General features: G+C 33.1%; 1 protein-coding gene across 1 annotated transcript in view; it reads right to left on the bottom strand.

Annotated features, from left to right (window-relative positions):
- The window catches only part of LOC141289955 (potassium voltage-gated channel subfamily KQT member 4), a 75,485-nt gene extending 53,308 nt beyond the window's left edge, over positions 1–22,177 (bottom strand). Inside the window, exon 1 of the mRNA XM_073822149.1 lies at positions 21,612–22,177. Coding sequence (XP_073678250.1) covers positions 21,612–21,913 — 302 coding nt within the window. The 5' untranslated portion in view covers positions 21,914–22,177. The remainder of the gene's footprint in view (positions 1–21,611) is intronic.
- Positions 22,178–23,848: the final 1,671 nt, after the last annotated feature.

Genomic DNA, 23,848 nt, shown 5'->3' with positions numbered 1-23,848 from the left:
AAAGGTGCTTTAAAGGGTACCTCACAGCGATGCCATAGAAGAACCACTTTTGGGTCTACAAAGAACCATTCGGACACTCTTTTCTGAAGAACCTTCTTTCACCACACTTTCTGAAACAGAAAGGTTCTTCAGATGTTAAAGGTTCTTTATGGAACCATTTAGACAAAAAAGGTCGTTCTATGGCATCGTGAAGCACCTTTATTTAACAACGTACTAAGCAATATAAGAGAAACACAACAAGAAACACTGAGATCATCTGTGAATTCTTCTCATTCATCATATGAGATCTTGTAGGAAGCAGAGCCAAGATAAGACCATCCAGGCCAGCAGATGCTAGAAAGCTTTCGTAGTTTCACAAAGAAAAACATGCACAGTATCAGATTGTACACTCCTACTTGGATCTGTCAGGTCTAATAAATGACTAGTAAAAGCGTTACCTCATTGTTACGTATCTAAGTACATACTCAGTACAGCTGTATCCACAACTAACAACACAATATTCCAAAATAAGAACTATATTTCATACAGATAAAAGCTCAAATCTGTGATCGAGAAAGAAACATTATTAATAGTTAAGATTTGCAGTTAATAAATTGATTTATAATAGTAAATAATAATAATTAATCTACAAAGTCTAAATAAAGTCATAAATATACTGTATGCACACTCAGTCCAATACTCTCACATTAGCAACAAATGTTAATCTTGATATTGTTTTGTAATTTACTTGAATTATGAGTGTGTTAAATAATGTGACAGACCTAACTGCATGCAGCTGATAGAAAAAGCAGTGTGCGAAGTCAATATGACCAAGAAGTATGACCAAGAAAAATCATCCATGATTTCCACTAATAGCATTTTTAGTATGGATAATGGTACTAGCGATGAAGTTCACTAATATGTTCGTTCAAAAACAGATACACGGACACCGAACCACTTTGTGAGAGTCGTCAGGATGCTAGCCCTTATAAATACCTCTCTATATTATGAATTTGTTTTAGTTCTGTTGCTATGGTGAGGCTTCCCGACATGTTTATACAACCTGCCATTATAAATTAAAGGGCCTTAACAACACTTAAGGGGACTTACACAAGACATCAGCTGCCGACCGGCAAGCAGGAGGGAGGTGGGAGTGGGAGGTTAGCTCTGCCGATTTGTCAGTGAAGACGTTCACAGGGGCACCCTATTTCTTAGAATCTCCATTGCTAACTATTCTATGCAAATTAAATACAGAGCATAGGAATCCATAATGTAGCAACACCACAGAATTTAGTCATCGTAAGTAATAAGTGTTTTCAATTAATCTTATTTCCTGCACAATAGCATTTATGTAGTTAAAACTTTATTGTATAAGTCTATTGTGAAAATGAATTGTGAAATACTGAAAAATAGTCACTAGAGTAGTGACAAGTTGAGACATTTTATTATTTTAAGTCATTCTAGTCTGCAAAAGTTGAAGATTAATCACTATTTTCAATCACTACATTTTATTGATCCTGTAAACTATAAAAGACTCAATGGCATTTCTGTAAATGCTCTGAAAATATCTTGACTGCTTATGTTCTAATTTATGACTACTAAAACATTAAAGGGATAGTTCACAAGCTAATCAAACTTACTGACCCTCATGTCCATCCAAACCCAAAACATGAATAAAACATAAATGAAGATATTTTAAATAAAACTTCAAGATATTTAATGTATTTTTAATGTAAGATAAGGGTTCTGCAACCTAAGTCCAGTTCAGTGATGGTTGAGCTATCAAACAAGCTTATTATGTCCGGAAAGCGAAACATGGAGTTGTAATCATAACTGTGTATGAAAATGATTACAAGTGCTCACGGTTTTACCACCTCTAGTGTTCATTTCTGTTGGTAACTGCAGTGATATGTACTTATTGGTACGTATTTCGCATATTGTGAAAAGTTCCCACAGGTACGTTTTCGTCATGAGATCAGGTAGTCTAACTATTGGTTACCTGGACTTTTAATGGAGGGATCTTCTCAGGTTTCATTAAAAATGAATAGTTTAGCCATGAAACTCTACTTGCATTCTAATTGGTTCATTTAATTCATTGTCCCTATCGGATTCACATACTCAGTACTGTTTACCTATATAACCAGAACATAGGGCTGGGCAATATGGGCAAAAAAATTATCACAATATTTTTTTAGTATTTTAGTTGATATTGATAATTATCACAATAAACTTCAAATCTTTATTTCTTTCAAGTTTAAAGGCAGATTTTTGCTCCTAAGTGAAAGTTGTAGAAACCCGACAGTTATTTGTGGTTTGAAACTACTCTTTATGGTCAGAACATTACAAACACTTAATTCTTTACACTTTTCCAGTCAAGTTTCCTTAACGAAATAAATATCTAAAAAAACAACCGTAGTCTTTGCATGTTTTAATGCGTGATATTGTTTCAAATCATGGTAACTCTTTACAATAAGGTTCATTAGTTAACATTAGTTAACTACATTAGTTAACATGAAATAAGAATGCTCCTACAACATTTATTAATATCAGTTAATGTTAATTTCAGCATTTAATGCATTATTAAATCAAGTTGTGTTTGTTAACATTAGTTATTACACTGTGACCTAACATGAACTAACAATGTAAATGCTAAAAAATGAATCTATGTGGTTTCTTGGAATTTGTATGAAAAACAGTAGTTTAAATAAATCATTTAGTATAAATGCACAAACACTGTAACTTAATAAAAAAAAAATTATATTCCATTACTAATTTAACACATGTCTACATTAATACTATAATAAAATTCGATATGAATATCACACAATTCTGCCACAATACTATGGTGCAGTTAGTGTGATTATAGTAAATCCATGGTAAATGATGGCGATTTGTAGATTGAAAAGCCTTTAGACTGTATGGTTGCGCTCAGTGTTTCTCCTGTTTGTCAGCACTGTACCATCTGGCTTTAAAATCACAGAGTCATTTGCATTCTCCGCTGAAATCAAGTGCTTCACACTGGATCTCACAGCGCTGTTTAGTGACCGAGACTCATCAGTGAGTAAACATTTATCAAACTCTTGTTATCATTTAAATCAAGAAAAATTATATTGTGATAATTATCATTATCAGCCCAGCCCTACCAGGATGTATTCAACGAATGCTATGTCCACGCACTATGAGTGTCCTCATCTTAGCCCACCACTTCCCCAGCACCACCTTTCTAGATCTGCCACAGGGAACCTTCCTCTCTCTAGCAGCAGCAGCAGCATGTTTCCTTTTAATTTTATGATCTGAGCATTTTGCAGAAGCAAGTCTACTTGCTCTGCAGCAGCAGCGTAGCAGAGACCAAACCTATGCACATTCTGTTTACATTAATACAGATTTTACGATCTACCCCGATAGTTGTCATGATAGAAATATCTTAATTTGTGTTTCGAAGATTAACCAACGTTTTATGGGTTTGGAACAACATGAGGGTGGTGTAACTGATGACAAAATAAACAGGTTATTTTTTAGAGCTCTTTTAAATAAATAGTGGAAATGTTTATTCTGTGGTTCACATGTGCACATACACATGCACACCAGTACACAAACATGCAAAACGGAGTTAAAACAGAGTCTAGGTCATGTGCACTTGACAGCGTTTCATACTGCTGCGTGTGACTTTCAGACCTTTTAAGTTAATGGCGTTTTAACCATTAATAATACACAAATAAAACCTCAAACTCCTTTGACGAACCCTCTTAGTTTAAAAAGACTTGTTATATGAAAAAACAATAATATGAATAAATCATGACCTTATTGACAAATAACCCTCATGACAAATTGGCTGACCTTATTTTAACCCCGAAATGAATTCAGGACTACAACATAAACCCCTGAACAATGAAAACATCAAACAAATGACATTTACAGTTAAGGTGTTTATGAAAGCAGGCTCAAATGCTAGAAATGTCCCTTGGCTTCTTACAAAAGACAATGTTCTAAAGGTCGAAGTATTTGAAGCATCTCTAACAGGCCTAAATCTCTGGTGATTAACTTTTAAGTTTGTTGTTGTAAAAACCACCTGAGTGTAGTAAGATGGTTACGTCCACTTAAAATAAGCCTGGGTCAAAGGCTCGCACCAGAATCGTCAGACTCCGAGTCTAGCCTGGCAAAAAATAACATTACATAAACAGAGATTACTGCAGATTAAGGGGGTATCAACGCTGGCGTGGATCACGTTACACGCTATGACGGTTATGCACTTCTGGGCCTTTGGTCTTCCCGTCTCTCTGTGCTTTTTCAAACGCTGGTCGTCGTCTGATCTTTATGGGAGGGGGTGTTGTGACTCACAGATTCAGATGGATACCGGATTACGTCAATAAAACAAGAGTGTTCCTGCATTCCTCGCATGACGAAAGTTGCACAAATACAGATTTGTGATCACCCACGGTTGCTTTACTATTTCCCCGCTCTAGGAAATCTGTTAAGCGTGGCCGACTTTGCAAAAGCAGTGATTTGACTGGCAGTTATGCACTTGCTAGATTAACATGGTAATTAATCACTGTGATTCATTGGGAAAAAAAATAACACTAAAAAAGCGCAGAATACACACAATCTTAACCCTGAGTCAGCGTTTGTAAATTACAGTGCGAACACTAGACTATCAGCTGGAGAACAGTCCAAGCTCCTGTTCGTCATTATCCCGGAAACTTAAAACCCGCTGCGCTGCTCATCCTGGGAGAGACAGGTCGTCCCACGGGAAACATTTCTGCCCCGAAAGGAGAAATGAATACACCGCATCAGGACTTCTTCTCTGTCACAAGGACGAACCACCGCACAACGCTACCTTTTACTGCAACGGCTCTCGCAATGATTTTCATCTTTTTTATCATTTTAAAATACATATGTTAAAATTTGGTGTATCACAATCGGCTATGCGATGCATGAGAACCAAAGACGGTTGTCAGCATGACATCATATATTTGAATAGGCATATGTGACCCTGGACCAGAAAACCAGTCTTAAGTCGCTGGGGTATATTTGTAGCAATAGCCAAGAATACATTGTATGGGTCAAAATTATCGATTTTTCTTTTATGCCAAAAATCATTAGGAAATTAAGTAAAGATCATGTTCCATGAAGATTTTTTGTAAAATTCCTACTGTAAACATATCAAAATGTAATTTTTGATTAGTAATACGCATTGTTAAGAACTTAATTTGGACAACTTTACAGGTGATTTTCTCAGTATTTTGATTTTTTTGCACCCTCAGATTCCAGATTTTCAAATAGATGTATCTCGGCCAAATATCGTCCTATCTTAACAAACCATATATCAATAGAAAGCTTATTTATTGAGCTTTCATGTGATGTTTACATCTCAGTTTTGTAAAATTTAACCTTATGACTGGTTTTGTGGTCCAGGGTCACATATGAGCACAAATGAGCACAAATGAGATTTGAGAACTGCAGTAGAGAAAATTATCAGTGAATGATCATTTGCATGGCTTTATGTGAGGAACAAAATAACATTTGTATCGTCTATTATTTAAAAAATTAAAGGTGTTTTTCCCACTTTGATTGAATGGCACAAAATCAGAGTGAACCTCTATGTTTGAAAGAAGAAAAAAAGATCATGCAACACTGATATAGAAACCTGTTTCAAATTCTGGGAATTGTGAGATTTAAACTCGTAATTGTGAGTTATAAAGTCTAATTTTGAGTTGAAAAAAAAGATTTTAGAATTGCGAGTTTATATCTCACAGTTCTGACTTAATCATTTGCAATTGTGTGTTATAAAGTCAGAATTGCGATACTGAATTTGCAATTCTGAAAAAAAAGTCACAGTTTAGAGATAAACTTGCAATTCTGAGAAAAGGTCACAATTGCGAGATATAATTCTGAGAAAAAAAAGTCACAATTGAGAGATATAAATGCGTAATTCTGAGAAAAAAAGTCACAATTGCGAGGTATAAATGCACAATTCTGAGAAAAAAAATAAACAATTGTGAGATATAAACTCATAATTCTGAGAAATAAAAGTCACAAATGCGAGATATAAACTCACAGTTCTGAAAAAAGCCACAACTGCAAGATATAAACTCCCAATTCTGAGACATAAAGTCGCAATTCCAAGAAAAAGTCACAATTGCGAGATATAAACTCCCAATTCTGAGAAATATAGTCACAATTCAGAGAAATAAAGTCTTAAAAATAACAAATTCTGAAAAAGTGACTTTTGTGCAATACAAACTCACAATTCTGAGAAAAAAAAGCCACAACTGCTATAAACTCGCAATTTTGAGGAAAAAAAAAAAACTATTGTGACATAAAGGTGCAATTCTGAGAAATAAAGTCAATTATAAAATAAAATTCTGACAAAAGTGACATATTTTCTGAGAATTGTGGGTTATATCTTGCAATTCTGACTTTATAATGAATCATAAACTCATACGTGCAAGAAAAAAAGACAGAATTGAGACTATTTTTTTTTTTTAATTCAGTGGAGGAAACGGGCTTCCATACACTGAAGACTGGAGTAATGGCTGCTATGTTAACATTGTATTAACTATACAATTTTACCATTGGTGTTGCCTAGGGCTGTGCAAGAAGCACAAGAAGTGCATAACGAAACATGTCACAATGAAATAACATATTATTAAGTTTAATAAACAAAACTGTAGTAAAATTGTCTTTAAAACAGACAACATAAAATAAATTAGCCATGTTACTTTTATTTTATTTTATTTTTATTGCGAAAATGTACATAACAAGACAGGGAACAAAACATGAGGCACAATCATCATTAATACTGTAAATAATCAACAAAAATATTATACTTACAACATTATAGCAAAAATAAGGGAAAAGATGAAAAAAAAAACATACACAAAGAGCAAGAATCAACAGAGAAATATCAAATAAAATATGTTACAATAATAAATATTTGGAGATAGAGAGGCAAAGAGTTTCAGACTTTCGATTTAGATTTTTAAAATACTTAAAACTCTGAAACATTTTTATAAACTCACAAAGAAACCCATGTTACTTTTTTTCCCGGCACTTTAGCCTACTTTGTGTAATAACGAAAACATTCATTTCAGTGGAAAAATAAGTCCAAAACTCTCTATTTTAACATTTTGAGGGCTCTACAATCTTTTGCTTTTTTTTTTTTTTTTAAAGAAATTCTTATGTGTTTTAATTTTTCTGATAATCAAAAAGCATAAACATTTATTTATTTTTAATCAAATGAAAAATAAACCCTTTTAATTGCTGGCAAACAAACAGAGGTTTACTGTTAAAATCAATACATGGAAGAAAAATTATATTCAGTTTAAAACATTTAAATAATAATTAAGTGGTTAATCTTGTTGTAATATTAATTTTTTTATCATATATATTGTTTTAATATATATATAAACACCTACATGATACTGTACAAAAGTAATACAAGACTAATATTGTTCTGTTTCATGTTAAACCGTACTTTTATTTTGACAGGTGGCCGTGAAGTTTCTGTGTGTACAGTATAATATGATGCTAATTTTCTCAAATGAAACGGTAAAAGTGAAACTCGCAGCACCTTTGGAGATTGAGTTGATCTGTTCATGTGAGATGCAAATGCAAAAAATTAGCGGGAGCGTCACGTGTGCTTCAGTATGCGTGTAGTAGAAAAATAAAAGGCGTCTCCGCCATTCATGCATACAGAGGCAAACGGAACATGCAGGATTCATATTAAAACGGTCTTTTTGCATTTCAGTTTTCACAGACACTAGTCAATATCGTGATTTGAATTAAGTGACAGACCAATTTTTGATTTATTAATCCAAAAATCAACGAATTCCATGGTATTCCGCGCTATAGTAAATTAGGTTTTTATGAACGCGATCCAGTCCGTGTTTTCGCGGAGGAGACATTGTAAACGCGCGACCATGTAGAGACAGAAATTACATGCCTTCGTGTAAATAAGATGAATAACATAAGGCAGTTTAGTTTGTTTAATAAGAGAACAATGTGTAGACCTGTTCTATAGGAAAGATAACCTTAAATGACTTCTATTGTGATCTGGTGCTATATCGAAAATAAAATGAACTTGACGTTCAAGGGGGGCGGGGGGGGGGGTGCCGTTGGGGGGGATAGATAAAATCGCAGCCTTATGCGGTTTAGAAATCGCATGTGCTTAAATCGCGATTTTTTTGCGATTGCGATTAATTGCACAGCCCTAGTGTTGCCTAAAAAAGATCAAATTCTTATTCTGGTCTGGTCTTAATCGCCTTTAGAAACTGAAGACATGTTGGCAGCTGCCATAGCATGGATACACAAAATAAAAAAACATCTCTCTCTCTCTCCACACACATAGTTAACATTAGCACTGAATAACCTTCCCATGGTATAAATTTATCAGGAACCTGAGTAAAGCCGGTAGTGCCAGCTGGATGCTTCGCCATGTACAGAATGTGACAGGGTATTGAATGAGACATCAGTTCAGTGTCAGCAGGCACTGCCACAGATGTGAGGAGGGACTGTGTGAAATCTAGGGATGCAACATTCATTGAAGGAGGCCAGACCCCATGCATGTTTGGTCTTGACTGGAAATGGCAAACTTTCTTTCACATTTCTTGAATGTATATTGGACTACAGTGACCTGCCACCCAAATAGGGATGCACCGATCCGAATCGGCCGATAATGCTTGCGCGTTTTGTCAGTAAAGCCGGTTCTGTAATCAGCGGTAAATGCCATCAGGTGCGTGATTTCACGTTGAGCCGTATATACTACACACAGCCGTTGTTTACCGACGAGCTGCGCAAATCAATGTTCATTATCAGTGTGAAAGTGCGCAGCTCGTCAGTGAACAACGGCTGTGTGTAGTATATACGGCTCAACGTGAAATCACGCACCTGATGGCATTTACCGCTGATTACAGAACCGGCTTTACTGACAAAACGCGCAAGTGATCGGCCGATACGGATCGGTGCATCTCTACACCCAAACATCTACAGGCTGCGAGAGTGATCCTGGATAATCACTTCCTCCACTCTAATAAAATCCAATTAGCGTAATGCTAATCTCATATTTTGCTTAATTATTGTTTTACTTTTCTAGGAAAAATTAAAAAAGAAATAAGCACATCTTTCATAAGAGCAGTAACCTTCAGCTTCCTTAGTAAGTAGTTCCTCTAAGGATGAGACATAATGAAGTCACTCAAAGCCTTAATAAACAATGTGAACTAATGCAGATAAAGAGAGCATTCCCTACACACCTCATTTAACTCAATCTGCTGAGCAACAGCCTTCAGTCTGTGACTGAGAAAATAACAGCACCACTGTAAAACGGAGCTCCACCTTCTGAGAGTTAAATGTTTTGTAACATAAAACAACACAAAAACAAAACTTAAAAAAAAAAAAAAATTAAATAAAACTTGACCAAAAAAAAATCCAAATAAACCAATAAAAATGAACTAGATAAAACATGAACAAATTAAACAAAATGGAAACAAACCAAAACAAACTATTTAAAAAACAAAACATTATCAAAAAAAGAAAGAAATCTAACAAACAAAAAAAGTAATAAATGGATAATAAAAATAAACTAGATGAAACATGAAAAAATTAAACAAATAAAACAAAACATCATAAAATAAAATAAAACAAAACTAACTGAAACTAACCAAAACAAACAAATAAATAAAAACAACAGCAAAAAATATAATACCAAAACAAACAAAGAAAAAAAATGACCAAAAACAACAACAACAAAAAACACAAAAAGAAAGAAATCCAACAAACAAAATAAATAAATAGATAATACAAATAAACTAAGTTTTAAAAAAGTAACTAAAATAAATAAAAACAACAACAAAAAATTATAATACAAAAAAGAAACAAACAAACAAACAATGAAAACATGACCAACAACAACAACAAAACACAAAATGAAAGAAATCCAACAAACAAAATAAATAAATAGATAATACAAATAAACTAAGTTTAAAAAAAGACCAAAACAAACAATTACATTTAAAAAACAAAAATAAAACACACCATTTTAACAAAAATGACAATAACTGAACAAACAAACAAGACAAGACAATTTAAAAAACAAAACATGACCAAAAAACCCAAAAAGAAATCCAACAAACAAACAATAAATAACTAATAGAAATAAAGTAGATGAAACATAAAAAATAAAAAACAAAATTAAATAAAAAATAAAACAAAAGTAAAGAAAGAAACCAAAACAAATTAAAAAATTAAACAAACAAATCAACAAAACAAACAAACAAACAAACAATAAAAAACATGACCGAAAAAAAAGAAAAGAAATTCAACAAACAAGAAATAAATAAATAGATAATAAAGTAGATGAAACATAAAAAAATAAACAAAATGAAAATAAACCAAAACAAACAATTAAACTAGATGGAACATGACAATAAAAAAACTAACTGAAAGAAACCAAAACAAATAAAGAAAGAAAGCAAAAGAAAACAAAAATCAACAAGAATGAAAATACCAAAACAAACAAATAAAAATGAAGAAATCCAACAAACAAACAAACAAATAAATAGATCATAAAAATAAAGTAGATGAAACATAAAAAATAAGCAAAATGGAAATAAACCAAAGCAATTAAACTAGATGAAACATGTCAAAAAAAATTGTAAAACAAAATATAAGAAAACAATAAAACAAAAGCAAAGGAAGAAACCGAAAAATTAAGACAAACAATAACAAGACAAACAATAAAAAAACATGACCAAAAAAATAAATAAATTCAACAAACAAAAAATAAATAAATAGATAATAAAGTAGATGAAACATAAAAAAATAAACAAAATGAAAATAAACTAAAACAAACAATTAAACTAGATGGAACATGACAACAAAACAAAACAAAACAAAATGACAAAACTAACTGAAAGAAACCAAAACAAATAAAGAAAGAAAGCAAAAGATGAAACATGGAAACATTAAACAAAATGGAAAAATAAACCAAAACAAACAACTAAACAAGATTAAACATGAAAATAAATAAATAAATACATAAATAAATAACACAAAACTGAACAAAAAAATCAACAACAACAAAAAGACAACACTAAAACAAACAAACACAACATTATGAAGCACCTCAGACAAAATTCTGAATAAATTGTACAAAACAACACAAAACTAGCTCATCTGATTTGAAAAAAAAAAAAAAAAAAAAAAACAGATGCATGTCTGTGTTTTATCCTGGAAGGACTGGACCATCCTACTGAGACTTAAAGACCTGAGCCAAAGACCTGAGGCTATAGTCCACTCACAAGTACTTAACAATCAATCCTGAATGTGCCCTCAACTAGCACTTAGCAGAAGGACTCAGAAGGCATTTCCTCTTCTTCCACCTAATTCACCTTATTACCACTAGTCAAATGAGTGGATAGCCACTGCATGGGCATGAGAGGGAGTGCTGTAGCCTGTGCGGAAATTAAAGGTGGTGTGAGAAGAAGAGATAATACACTGCTGAAGCATATCATGGAATGGAGAGTGATAGCTAAATAAATATTGGCTGTTTTTAATGGGGCAGAATTTACACACTTCACTGACGCTAACCAATAAAACTGGCTAATGGGAAACAAGCAACACTGCAGTCATGAGCAGGATAAATGAATATGCTGAGTACAAAGTTATATTCAATAAACAATTTTGGTACTGTGATGGAACACCACTTGATTTTCAATAAAAAACACGGGTACTGAAGCAACACTAGCAGTCATTCTAATAGACTAACTAGCTTTAATTCTGGACAACGTCAGATGAATTTTCATTCATCTCCTGTTTTGTGTAAATGAAGTGTACTTTGGAAGATGCATCCATCTCAATCCTTCATCTATAAATAATGAGGATTTAAACATATTGTCTTAGCCCATGTTGTAAAAGTCTGAAATATGATTGATAATTATCTACTGCAGTCAATACATAGGTACAGTATGCAACATGCAAAAAATTAAAATAAAAGTCACCAAGTTAAAAGGCATGGTGAGGAAAATAAAAAAAAACTGCAGGTAGAAAATTGTCAAAGATCAAAGTTGGGTATCGATAAAAAAAATGTCAATATCGGGTGTCAATATTGAAGTCCTATATATACACAAATAAAGTTAGTAGCTAAAGGCTGATGTCTTATTTTTCACAACAAAAAAATCTAAACAAAACTAACTAAATAAATAAATAAATAAACTAAATACAGCCAAAATAAAATAAAAAATAAGTTAAACTAAATAAATAAATAAACAAATAAATAGTAAAAAAAGAAAGAAAAGAAAAGAAAAGGCTAAAAATATCAAACTAAAATAGAAAAAACAAAACAAATAAAAACTAAATAAAATATTAAAATGAAAGAAAATAAAAATGAAATGAATGAAAATAAAAATAAAATAAATAAAAAAACAAATAAAAAAATAGATAAAAACAAATACAGCCAAAATAAATAATAGAATAAACAAACAAATAAATAGTTAAATAATAACAAGAAAAAAGAAAACATATCAAACTAAAATAAAAAATAAATAAATAAATAAATAAAACCATAAAATGAAAGAAAATAAAAAATAAAACAAAACAAAACAAACTAAATAAAATAGAAAAAAACTAAACATAAACTTATAAATAGTTACATAAAAACAAAAACAAAAGAAAAGAAAAAGCTAAACAAACAAAACAAATAATAAAATCAAATAAAATAGAACAAAATCTAAACATAACCAACAAACAAAATAACACAATAAAAAAATAAAAAACAACAAACAAACAAAAAATAAAAATAAAATAAAACAAAACCGAAATACAAAATAAAATAAACAAATAGTTCAATAAATACAAAGCCAAAAGAAAAGAACAAGGTAAACATATCAAGCTAAAATAAAACAAAAAATAAAAACAAAATAAAATAAAATAATAAAATGAAATAAAATAAAAATTTTATATAAAAAAAAACAAAATCAGAACAAAAAAACCAAAAAACTAAATAGATAATTAAAATAAGAAAAATAACTAAACACAACTAAAAAATAAATAAAAATAAGCCAAAAACAAAATAAAAGAAAAAGCTAAACATATCAAACTAAAACAAAAAATCTAAACAAACAAACAAACAAAATAATAATAAACAAAATCTAAACAAAACCAAAAATCTCAATCTCAATAAAATAGATAACCAAACCAATAACCAAAAGAAAAAGCTAAACATATCAAACTAAAAAAACAAAACAAAAAAACAAATAAAAAATGAAATTAAATTAAATAATTAAACAATAAAATAGACAAAACAAAAAAAACAACACTTAACAGAATAAAAAATCTAAATAAAACAAAACAAAAACTAAAAACAGAAAAAAATAAACACAACCAAAATTAAATAAAAAAATCAAAATCAAACAAAAAAGAAAAACTAAATAAAAATAAACAAATAAATAGTTCAATAAAAACAAAAACAAAACAAAAGAAAAAGCTAACCATATCAAACTAAACTAAACTTAAAATCCAACAGAAACATCTCACTAAACACCACTAAAGGCAACTCCAAGCTGGAAACACAGTTCAAGGTATCACTCAACACACTTTATCATAACCGCCCTGCTTACTGGAAAAGTGTCTGCCATCATTATGTTTAAAAGCCTACTAAAGCATGTGTATTAAATCATTGCCTTGTCATCCAGAGGTGGACAGGACAAACAATCTGTGGTTTGTCTAGGGCCTACAAATCTTTTTGCTACAAATCCACTGTACAAATCTTGGCATCCTTAATGCAGCATATCCTAAAAATCCCAGTGGCCCCGCTGGTCAGCAGCTAGACTCGACAAGGTCACGGCCACCACAGAAGAAAAAAAAAATCAATGACCTTCCCGCGAGAGGAGGGTCCTATCCCCGTTGGATTTATGATCGCTGTGTAATTTTTTTAAAAGCACAAAAATGCATTATTGAACAGCGCAACAGCACTACGAGCACAAAAGCATTTCTTACACACGCAATTCCACAGTGCGAGGCTACACGTTTGTGCCGAGGGAGCGCAATTTTTGTTATATATTTATTCACTCAAACTCAAGTGTACAGCACTTTGAGGGACCGAGCACCAGTTCTGGACAAGCTGTTATTTCTGGCTGACTACTTAAAGTTAAAGAATGGGTAAAACTGCAAAACATGACTGAATCCTAAAGGAGATAAAAATGCAGGCCTGTTCACTTTTCCCTCGCTTCTCTCACCTCCATAACATCCTTCTCTTTTGGCTACATCCATTTCCTTTGTGCAATACCATCTTTATTATATTAAGCCGCAAAGATGTTTCGTTAATCCTAAAGTCATTTATAAACAAGAAAGTCATTTAACAAAACGAGTGCTCAATTATTGCTTAATTTGTAGGGTGAGGTTGAAGCGTGACTTGGGGGCTGTTCAGGGGATGAAGATGTTTTCCACTGTAATCACTGCTGTTCACCTCTTCAGTCTGAGACTGTTTAACAACTCCTGGCACCGTTGCCCCCATTTACAGTCCAAGAACCGCTGTGAAGCTTGAAAGCCCTTGTGTTTGCTCGGGGCATGTTGAAAACAGCATGTGATTTTCTATATGTGGTGCTATGGAAAACGGATGCAACCAAAGGTCAGCTTCGGCCTACTAAAACTCCAGCTGCATCCTAGGCATGTGCTCATGTACATTACATGTGTTCACCTTTGACCCCCATCTCTAGCAAACGTCACGTCAACACTCTGATAGCTTGTAAGTTTACCCTCTGACAAGACAACTTAATCTGGGTTGAGCGCGGGGGTGATAGAAAAACAATCCTTTTAAACATTTTACAGGCTACCAGCCATTTGTGTATAACTTCTAAGTGTCAAAGGTTTCTCTCGTGTCCTAGCAATGGCTCAGTGTCACAAGTGAAAGAATTTGTGCCAGGAACAGCAGCAGGTGTCCTTTCTGGATGATTTGTGTGTAATGGCTTCATTTTCACCCAAGTGAGTGGACAAAATGCATTTTGTCCCTCAGTATTTTCCTTAAAGAAGGTAAAAGTTTGACAGTAATGTCATTTGTGCCTTCAATCCATCCGAATCAAAAGATCTATAAAAGTCACAGAGCACATTACCTACATTTTTTCCCACCTAATTGAATTTCATTTTCTTCTTGTCATGCTGCCTTGTGAAGCTTCATCCTTCTGGGTAAAATAAGTTATAGTGGTAATAATGACATTCTATCATGGTACAAATAAATAAATACTGGATGCTCACAACTGTCACTTAACAAATAACAATGTAATCAATATTCTATTTATTGAAGCCAAGAATTAATCTAATCAAGTTAATCTTTTTAAGCATTTTACATTTATTAAAATAATAACTGAAGGTTCCGACAGCGTTTTAGTGCCACATAAAAATATATGAGAAATAAACTTAAAATATTTTGAGACTAAAGTCGAAATTAGGAGAATAAAGTCGAAATTAGGAGAAATTAAATCGAAAAATTTTGAGAATAAGTCAAAATTATGAGAAATAAAATCTATATGTTTCGAGAATGAAGTTGAAATGTTGAGAATAAAGGCGAAATGTTTTGAGAAAAAAGTCGAAATTTGGAGAATAAAGTCGAAGTGTTTCGAGAATAAAGTTGAAATGTTTCGAGAATAAAGTCGAAATTTGACAATAAAGTCAAAAGATTTAGAGAATAAAGTCGCTATGTTTCGAGTATAAAGTCGAAATGTTTCAAAAATAAAGTTGAAATTTCGAGAATAAAGTCGGAATTTTTAAAAAATGAAATCAACATTTTGAGAAATAAAGTTGTAATGTTTCGAGAATATCAATATTCTATTTATGAAAGCCAAGTATGAATCTCAACAAGTTAGTCCTTTTAAGCATTTTACATTTATTAAAATAAGGTTATGACTGCCTTTTATTCATTAAAAAAAAATAAAAAATCTAAAATTTTGAGATTAAAGTTGTAATTATTTGAGAATAAAGTCGAAATTACGAGAATAAAAATGAAATTACGAGAAATAAAGTAGAAACATTTTGAGAATAAAGTTGTAATATTTAAAAAATAGAGTCAAAATGTTTCGAGAATAAAGTCGAAATGTTTCGAGAATAAAGTCGAAAGTACAAGAAACAAAGTCTTAATATTTCGAGAATAAAATCGAAATGTTTCGAGAATAAAGTCTAAAGTATGAAAAATAAAGTTGAAATTTCGAAGATAAAGTCGAAATAATTCAAGAATAAAATCGAAAGCATGAGAAATAAAGTCTTTATGTTTTGAGAATAAAGTCTAAATGTTTCGAGAATAAAGTTGAAATTATGAGAATTAAATGGTAGCAATTAAAGTTATAATTTTTTAAGAGTATAGTCTGCGTATGCAAATGATTGAGAGCACCGAGAGAAGTTACCAGGCCACCGAAATGTATTTTAATGTATCTGGAATTATTAGTAGAAATCATACCATGTGGACTTGGAGGGACAGTATGCTTGGAAATAATATTTCACATCTTCGACTGCATTCATTAGGCCCATTTGTAGTGCGCCAGCCATCCAATAATAGCAATAAGCTTTGTGCTTTTGGTACTTTTTAATATAAAAAAAGGTCTCAGTTTTCAAAATCTGTCAGTTTTATAGCGAAATACAAACAATGTGTCTTGCAATAATGTGTTTTATCACTCTTTAATGTGGCAGGACAGAACGCAATCTTTTTGATTACAATGAGACATTCTTTAAATTACACTGTTTTCTTTGTGAAAATTCCACCACCTACTACGCAAAACGTCTTTTCTGAGGTATATAAGTGGCTATTCACAAGCTGTTTTATTTACGGTATAATACAGTAAATAATTGGAAATAATATTTAATGTTTTCCATTCATTATTTGTAGCGCATCAGCCACCCAGTAATCAAAATATGTTGTGCTTTGTTGCTTTTTGACTTTATTCTCAAAACATTTCAACATTATTCTCAGAATTGTGACTTTATTGTCAAAATATTTCCATTTTATTTTTTTAAATATTTCAAGTGTGTTTTTTTTTATGTGCTGTCGTACAAGGTATTAACAATTTAAACAATATATTTTATTTGTGAACTTATGTTCAGCTATTCTTTTTAATAGTTTACTTTAAACTATTTTTTAATTATTTAATTATCCGTCATCAGAGCTCAGTAAGTATTAATTAAAATTTCACCAAGCTGATTACTCACTAAAAACTCCCACAGATCATGTTTTCATGCCATTTTAAGTTATATTTTGACATAACAAAGTGGTTATATCTAAGTGTGTATCTAAGTGTCACTTACTTTTTTAAACTAGTCTTCCTATTAACGCCATTATATTGTATTATATTGTTCATGAACACAATAGGTGGGATTTATAGCACGAACCAATCACAGCCTAACATAACCAGTCATATCCAATCAAATCGCAACGGAGGCACTGCCTACTCTCACATGACTTTCACCCATTTATTCTCAATTACCCCCCACCAAACCTACTGCATGCTTTAGTGGGTCTGTTAAAAGTCAATGGGCTCAGGGAAGACAAGAGCAGACTCCCACTTTAACTTTACTTGCTAGTGCTGCTGCTGGACAGAGTTTCTTTAGAAAAACAAGTGATTAAACTTTTTAACATTATATTTTGTAATACTGGCGCTGTTGTTGTTTTTTACTACAAATTTTTTTCTCATCCAATATTTTGAGGAAACACTCTCCTGTTATTAAGTCAAATGTCGGTTAGAAAGCTAATCCCATCCAAATTGTCCATTAGACACAAGCTTTCTACTGCTGAGTCAAAATATTGACAATCTCACATAATTCCCTAGCAATTAAGACTGCATGTTTCAAATCTGTGAGAAAGCCATCTGACTGTTGGGTTTCAGAGAGAGACAGAGTGTTCAGAATGAAAAAGCTTGTTTGAGAAGCTCTACACAACAGTTGTGGCAAAAACACAGTACCATGGGAGAAACACATTGCCTCCAGCAGCCTCACAGGGCAGAGCTAATTAAGCGATCAAGGCATTATAACCCTTGCTTAATCGCAGTCTCAACTTAATGATCAATGTGCTACTTCATTTCCCTGAGCCATGCAGTATGGTTTCTAATCTACAGTTAAAGTTCCCATTAAAACTGGGCTAATTCAGACATTTAAGAGACTCTGGCTGAAGTACAGCTACTAGCAATTAACTTGTATTTGTCATGGCCATGAATAAACACTAAATAATCAATCAGACATCCATTTGCATTGATGCTCATGTTAATAGTTGTTCTCGAATGGCATATAGAAGGTAAACTCAGAAACTAATGCCATACATTGACAGAATTTACAACATCCAAAAGCCACATGCCCAGGCGCTAATAGAAACAGAAAATTAGACACTGGGTGTCTGAAACTTGAGAGCCATAACCTTGACACGTCAGGTACTGTTAATAACTCCTCACTGTATTTCATTCATAGGACAGAGAGTCAATGTATTATTATAAGAATGCTCATCTACATATTTACTGTGTTGCTCAGAGTGCTCAAGTGTTCAAGAGCTCTTATGCAGAGTGCTATAATTATTTCCTAAAGTAAAAGAACTGTCAACTAATCTGCCATAAATGCAAATGAAGTATCTACGCCAATACAGAAAGTAAAAAAAAAGTTTGAATTTAAGAATTTACTCTGTGCGTAGCGTAGCTGCACCAAACCTGTCACAGGACAGATAATAGTATATGGAGCCCCAAATACGACCCTCCTAAAATACAGAGACTAATATACATTTTTCATATATAAAGACCAATTTATACAGTGAGCTTTCCATTAGGCACAGAAAGTGGAGTACTGTTTGATTATTTTATTTTTTATTTTTTATCTGTTTAAACCCAGTTTAATAAATAATTGCGATTAATCCCATGATTTCTGACTAAGATCATGAACTGGTAAAAATGTCAAATTTGGTGTTTACCTTATATACACTACCAGTCAAATGTTTCTAAACAGTAAGATTTTTAATGTTTTTTTTTAAGAAGTCTCTTTTGCTCACCAAACCTGCATTTATTTGATCCAAAGCACCGCAAAAACTGTACAAATTTTAAATATTTTTACTATTTAAAATAACTGCTTTCTATTTAAATATATTTTTAAATTTAATTTATTCCTGTGATCAAAGCTACATTTTGAACATCATTACTCAGTTTTCAGTCTCAGACGATCCTTCCGAAATCATTCTAATATGCTGATTTGTTCAAGAAATATTTTTATTATTGTTATTATCAATATTTAAAACAGTTGAGTAAATGTTTTTATGATTCTTTGATTAATAGAAAGATCCAAATATCAGTGTTTATCTGAAATAAAAAGCTTTTTTGGGGGGAAAGAAATTATGGAAATGAATACTTCTATTTATCAAGGATGCTTTAAATTGAACAAAAGCGATGATAAAGACATTTATAATGTTATAAAAGATTTCTATTTCAGATAAATGCTATTCTTCTGAACTTTCTATTCATCAAAGAAACCTTTCAACATAATAATAATAATAATAAAATGTTTTTGAGCAGCAAATCATAATATTAGAATGATTTCTGAAGGATCATGTGACTGGGGTCATGATGCTAAAATTTTTTGAAATCACAGAAATAAATTACATTTTAAAATATATTCAAAGAGAAAACAGTTATTTTAAATAGAAAAATTATTTAATATTTTTTCATAATTGCTGTATTTTGGGTGAGCAAAGAATCTTCTTTAAAAAAAACATTAAAAAATCTTAATCAAAAACTTTTGACTGGTAGTGTATTAATTATATATATAGGCTCTATGTGCATTTAGTAAGTGTGAGTGTGTGGGTGAAAGAGAGAAAGAGTAAAAGAGAGAGAAGAGAGGAGAGAGAGAGAGGAAGAAGAGAGTGCTCAACATAGATGGTGTAAACAAATAGTGGCAGTGGCTTAGAGACCGTTATACTTGTTTAAACTACACTGGGGTGAAACACGCCAGACCAGATCTTCTCTTTATGGACAAAGGGAAAGCTCTTTTAGCAGGTTGACCAAGAGTGACAAGACACATTTTTCAAGTTTATGATAATAGGTATAAAGGTACTTCACGTAATACGTCCACTTGCAGAAACGTTTGATGAGCCTAGATTTCATATAGGAACTTTAATGACCTTTAGACTCACACTTCACATACTTAACATTAAAAAACGGCCGTCAGGTGCGTCCAAAATTAAACCTATAATTAAAAATGAAGACGTTCTCAAGAACTGCACCTAGGAATATTCGTACGAACTTCTCACTTCTCACAATTTATTTTATAAACTTTTTTTTTTTTTTTTGGTGAACCAGACCCCTGGTCTTGTTTTAGGAAAATCACATTCTGTCTGGCTCCATTCTGATATCCAACGCCCACTTTCCACGTGCTAATCATGGTGGATAAAATCAAATCCCACCCTACATTTCTCTCACTGAATATCCTGTTTCACTTGGAAATACGTCATGTAACAGTAGTAAAAGTGAAAATCATGTTGACTTTAAAGTGCAGAAAGATTAATAATGTAATTCGCACCACATATTAGTTCAAATAATCAATATATATATATATATATATATATATTTTAAAAAAATCAAACTCGAATTGTTTACCCTGAAGCCGTGCGATTACGAGTTATTTTGGAATTTGCAATTAGATTAGGCCTGAAAACCAAAAGCACTCATTAGGAGACCAGTGAATTAATTCTGTGTTGTGCTTTTGAGTGAGAGAGATGAATGACAGGCGGAGGTATGAAAAACTCTGATAAGCTCCATTCTGCGCTCAAACTATAAGGGAATGCAGTTGATGTCTATCTCTCCCCTTTAACAGCTCACTGTACTCATTGAAAGGATAAAAACGGTGGTCAACAAGGGCCTTCTTAAAAAGAAATTACACTTCAAGAAAGAAACACTAAATTAAAAGACAACATACTGTACATCTGCCTCCATTGCACATGGCTAAAATTATAGTCACAGACATCCATAAATGAACTCTGATGTGATTGCCTGCAGGGAACAACTTCTGACCAGTCAAATACAATGATATAGTGGATTATCTTAGAATAGGGACCATTCAGGACTCTCAAGCAAAGAGAAGTGGGCTAATAACTAACTTTGAATAAACAAGTGTCAAAGTTAGCATGGCGGAGCACTTGCTCTACATCTCTTGCTAAATACTCATCCCTTTTAGTTGGCAACACGACGAGCAACAATGAATAAAACATTTAATAATGTGCTGTATTAGAACATCCCAAAGCATTTTACGATTTCAACCGAGTTTCAACGCATCTGTAAATGTCAAACGGCCGCTCTCCCATTCAAGCAAACTTGATTTGTTGAAAGAATGCAGCATGGGAATTTAATCCAATTGTGAGAGATGAAAATCAATCTTGGCTGATGCTGAAATGATATGGTCTATTGGAAGGGTCACCTAATAGGAAAATATCTCGACTCAGCTTGTTCAGAATTAGAGACCACCGCTGACTCCAGGTGAGCGTGTGCGTGGCAGGTGGGCCATTTGTGTGAGCAAATTACGTTGCAGTCATTAACCGTTTCTCTGAGGTGATTTATCAACATGCTTCTTGCTTAGCTTAAGACTCTGGAAAAGAAAAACTGAGAAAGTGAATCTCAAAATTGTGGGTGACTTACATGAAGGCATGATAGATGAATGCCCATCCTCTGGGTCTCTCGAGCACGTTGTACAGGCAGTTCTGTAACTTTCTGTAGCGTTTGCTGGAGGCAGAAGGGGTCGCCCTCGGGCCCGGTGGCACCGGCAGCGGTGTGCCCAGTAAGCCGGTGCGGTGAGACGGGTGTCCGCGCTCTGGGGTCGACGGCTCGCTTCTTTCGGTGTGAACTGCTGTGAGAGCCACAAACTCGACCCGCCTGTCATCACTGGCTGCAGGGGGGGCCAGCATCCTAATGCCTCCGTTATTTGAAGGGCTACCCAACATTATAGTGTTGACACAGGCAAACTAGTGCAACACATACAGCAGAGATTGACCGATATTGTTTTTTTTAATCCCCTAATGACCGAAAATGATTATTTGTATTCGTTTAAGTGTCCTACATATGTCATACTACAATAAAAATACAATATTATAATTAATAATATAATTAAAATGTATGCAATATTAATAATTCATACTGTGATTTTGCATTAATAATAAAAATAATAATACTTTTCCCTAAACAGTTTAGTCGCAAAGATCACCATTAAATTTAAATTCAATCTAATCTTGACAAATTAAATATATCGACACTTCATTTAAGAATGAATATGTTACATACAAAGTTAAATAATTTAGGCAAATAACCATAAAAAGCAGCTATTTTTAGAGACCTACTAGAATGTATCTGTGGACTCGATGTTAACTGATTAAGTAGAAAAGTGTGAATACTGTTATAAAACGATCTCTAATATACAGTAAAACTTACTCTATTATTTTGCTGATAAACACATTTAGCTCAATTAGACAACTAATTAAAGACAATTAATCCCTTTAAAAGACGAAATGCTCATTCTAACAACCTGCAAGTGAATAACCGTGGCTTACTCAGGTGAAACAGTTGAAAAGCTTTAAAGAGCGCGTCTACATGTTATTACTGTTAAGTTAAGGTCACTATCGCTAATCACAAAGACACATCTATTAAAGCCCTGACTCCACACTGATAGCTCAGTTTTCATCTTAAATCGTAACTGGACAATGAGCACTTCATGGTGAGACGCTAACGTGCGAATTAATTACTCAAAAGTTTTGTAATACACCCAGCGGAACAAAAAAGCCCAACGCATGCCATAACTCAAGTTTTCCTGACAAATCCTGTCTAAGCACACAGCAGAAATGTTTAGAAGTAAACGACATGCCCGGTTTTCCCTCTCCGGAGCGCGACGCTGATTCCGGTTCTTTGGGGAGGAGCGCGGAGCCGGTCCGTGAGAGATGAATTCAAAGTCGTGCCCGTAGTTCGGTCATTTCAAGAGTGTCCCAAACGTCCGTGACATATTATAGAGTCCAAGACGCTCGGCGGTGTGGACTGAGAGAGTGCGTAACCGGCACGTGCTGCGCGGAGCGCGATGTTGATGAAAGTGAGAGCAGAGACGCGAAGAGGAGAGGGAGTGATGGCTGGCACCGCCACCAAATTTAGATGAACGGATTATGTTTTCTGCTTTCCCTCAGGAACAAGTCACATCTTTTCCGAGCGAAAGTAGATGTTACGCCGGGGTTCGGTTCAAATACATGCTTTTACTACAATCTAGCGCATGACCCTTGTGCAAACGTCTCCTCAGTGAGTCAATTGTCAAAACAGAGTTGCTTTCTAAACACAACGTGCGTATTGTGCGGTTTGGGGAGGTCTGGCTTCTCTAACAAGGACTTGAACCTTCCAAAAGAAATGAAAACAAAAAGGGTATTTTGACTTTAAAAGAAATTTACCTTAGCGAAAAGTTAGTCATAGCACGTATAAAGCTGAGGTAACTAGAGCGGTTGCGAGTCATTTGAGGTGAAAAGATGACATTTGGTATACTAAATAAATATGTGATAAATTACTAACTACCTTTTCTGCTATATTTCATAACATGAATTTGTAACAAAAACTTAAGTGAGTGTGTTTAAAAGGTCAAATAATTTACTTTAAAGGGACAGTTCACCCAAAAATGAAAATTCTGTCATTAATTACTCACTCTCATGTCGTTCCAAACCCGTAAGACCTTCGTTCGTTTTCGGAGCACAAATTAAGATATTTTTGATGAAATCCGAGAGCTTTCTAACCCTGTATAGACAGCAACGCAACTGACACGTTCAAGGCCCGATAAGTTTCCAAGCATATTGACGAAATAGTATATGACATCAGTGTAAGATTAAAGGTAATTTTAAAAAAACTACAAGAAT

Source organism: Garra rufa, chromosome 17 (assembly GCF_049309525.1).
Source record: "Garra rufa chromosome 17, GarRuf1.0, whole genome shotgun sequence".
Lineage (NCBI taxonomy): Eukaryota > Metazoa > Chordata > Actinopteri > Cypriniformes > Cyprinidae > Garra > Garra rufa.
The sequence above is the reverse complement of the archived record's forward strand: the minus strand, read 5'-3'. Positions and strand labels throughout refer to the sequence as shown.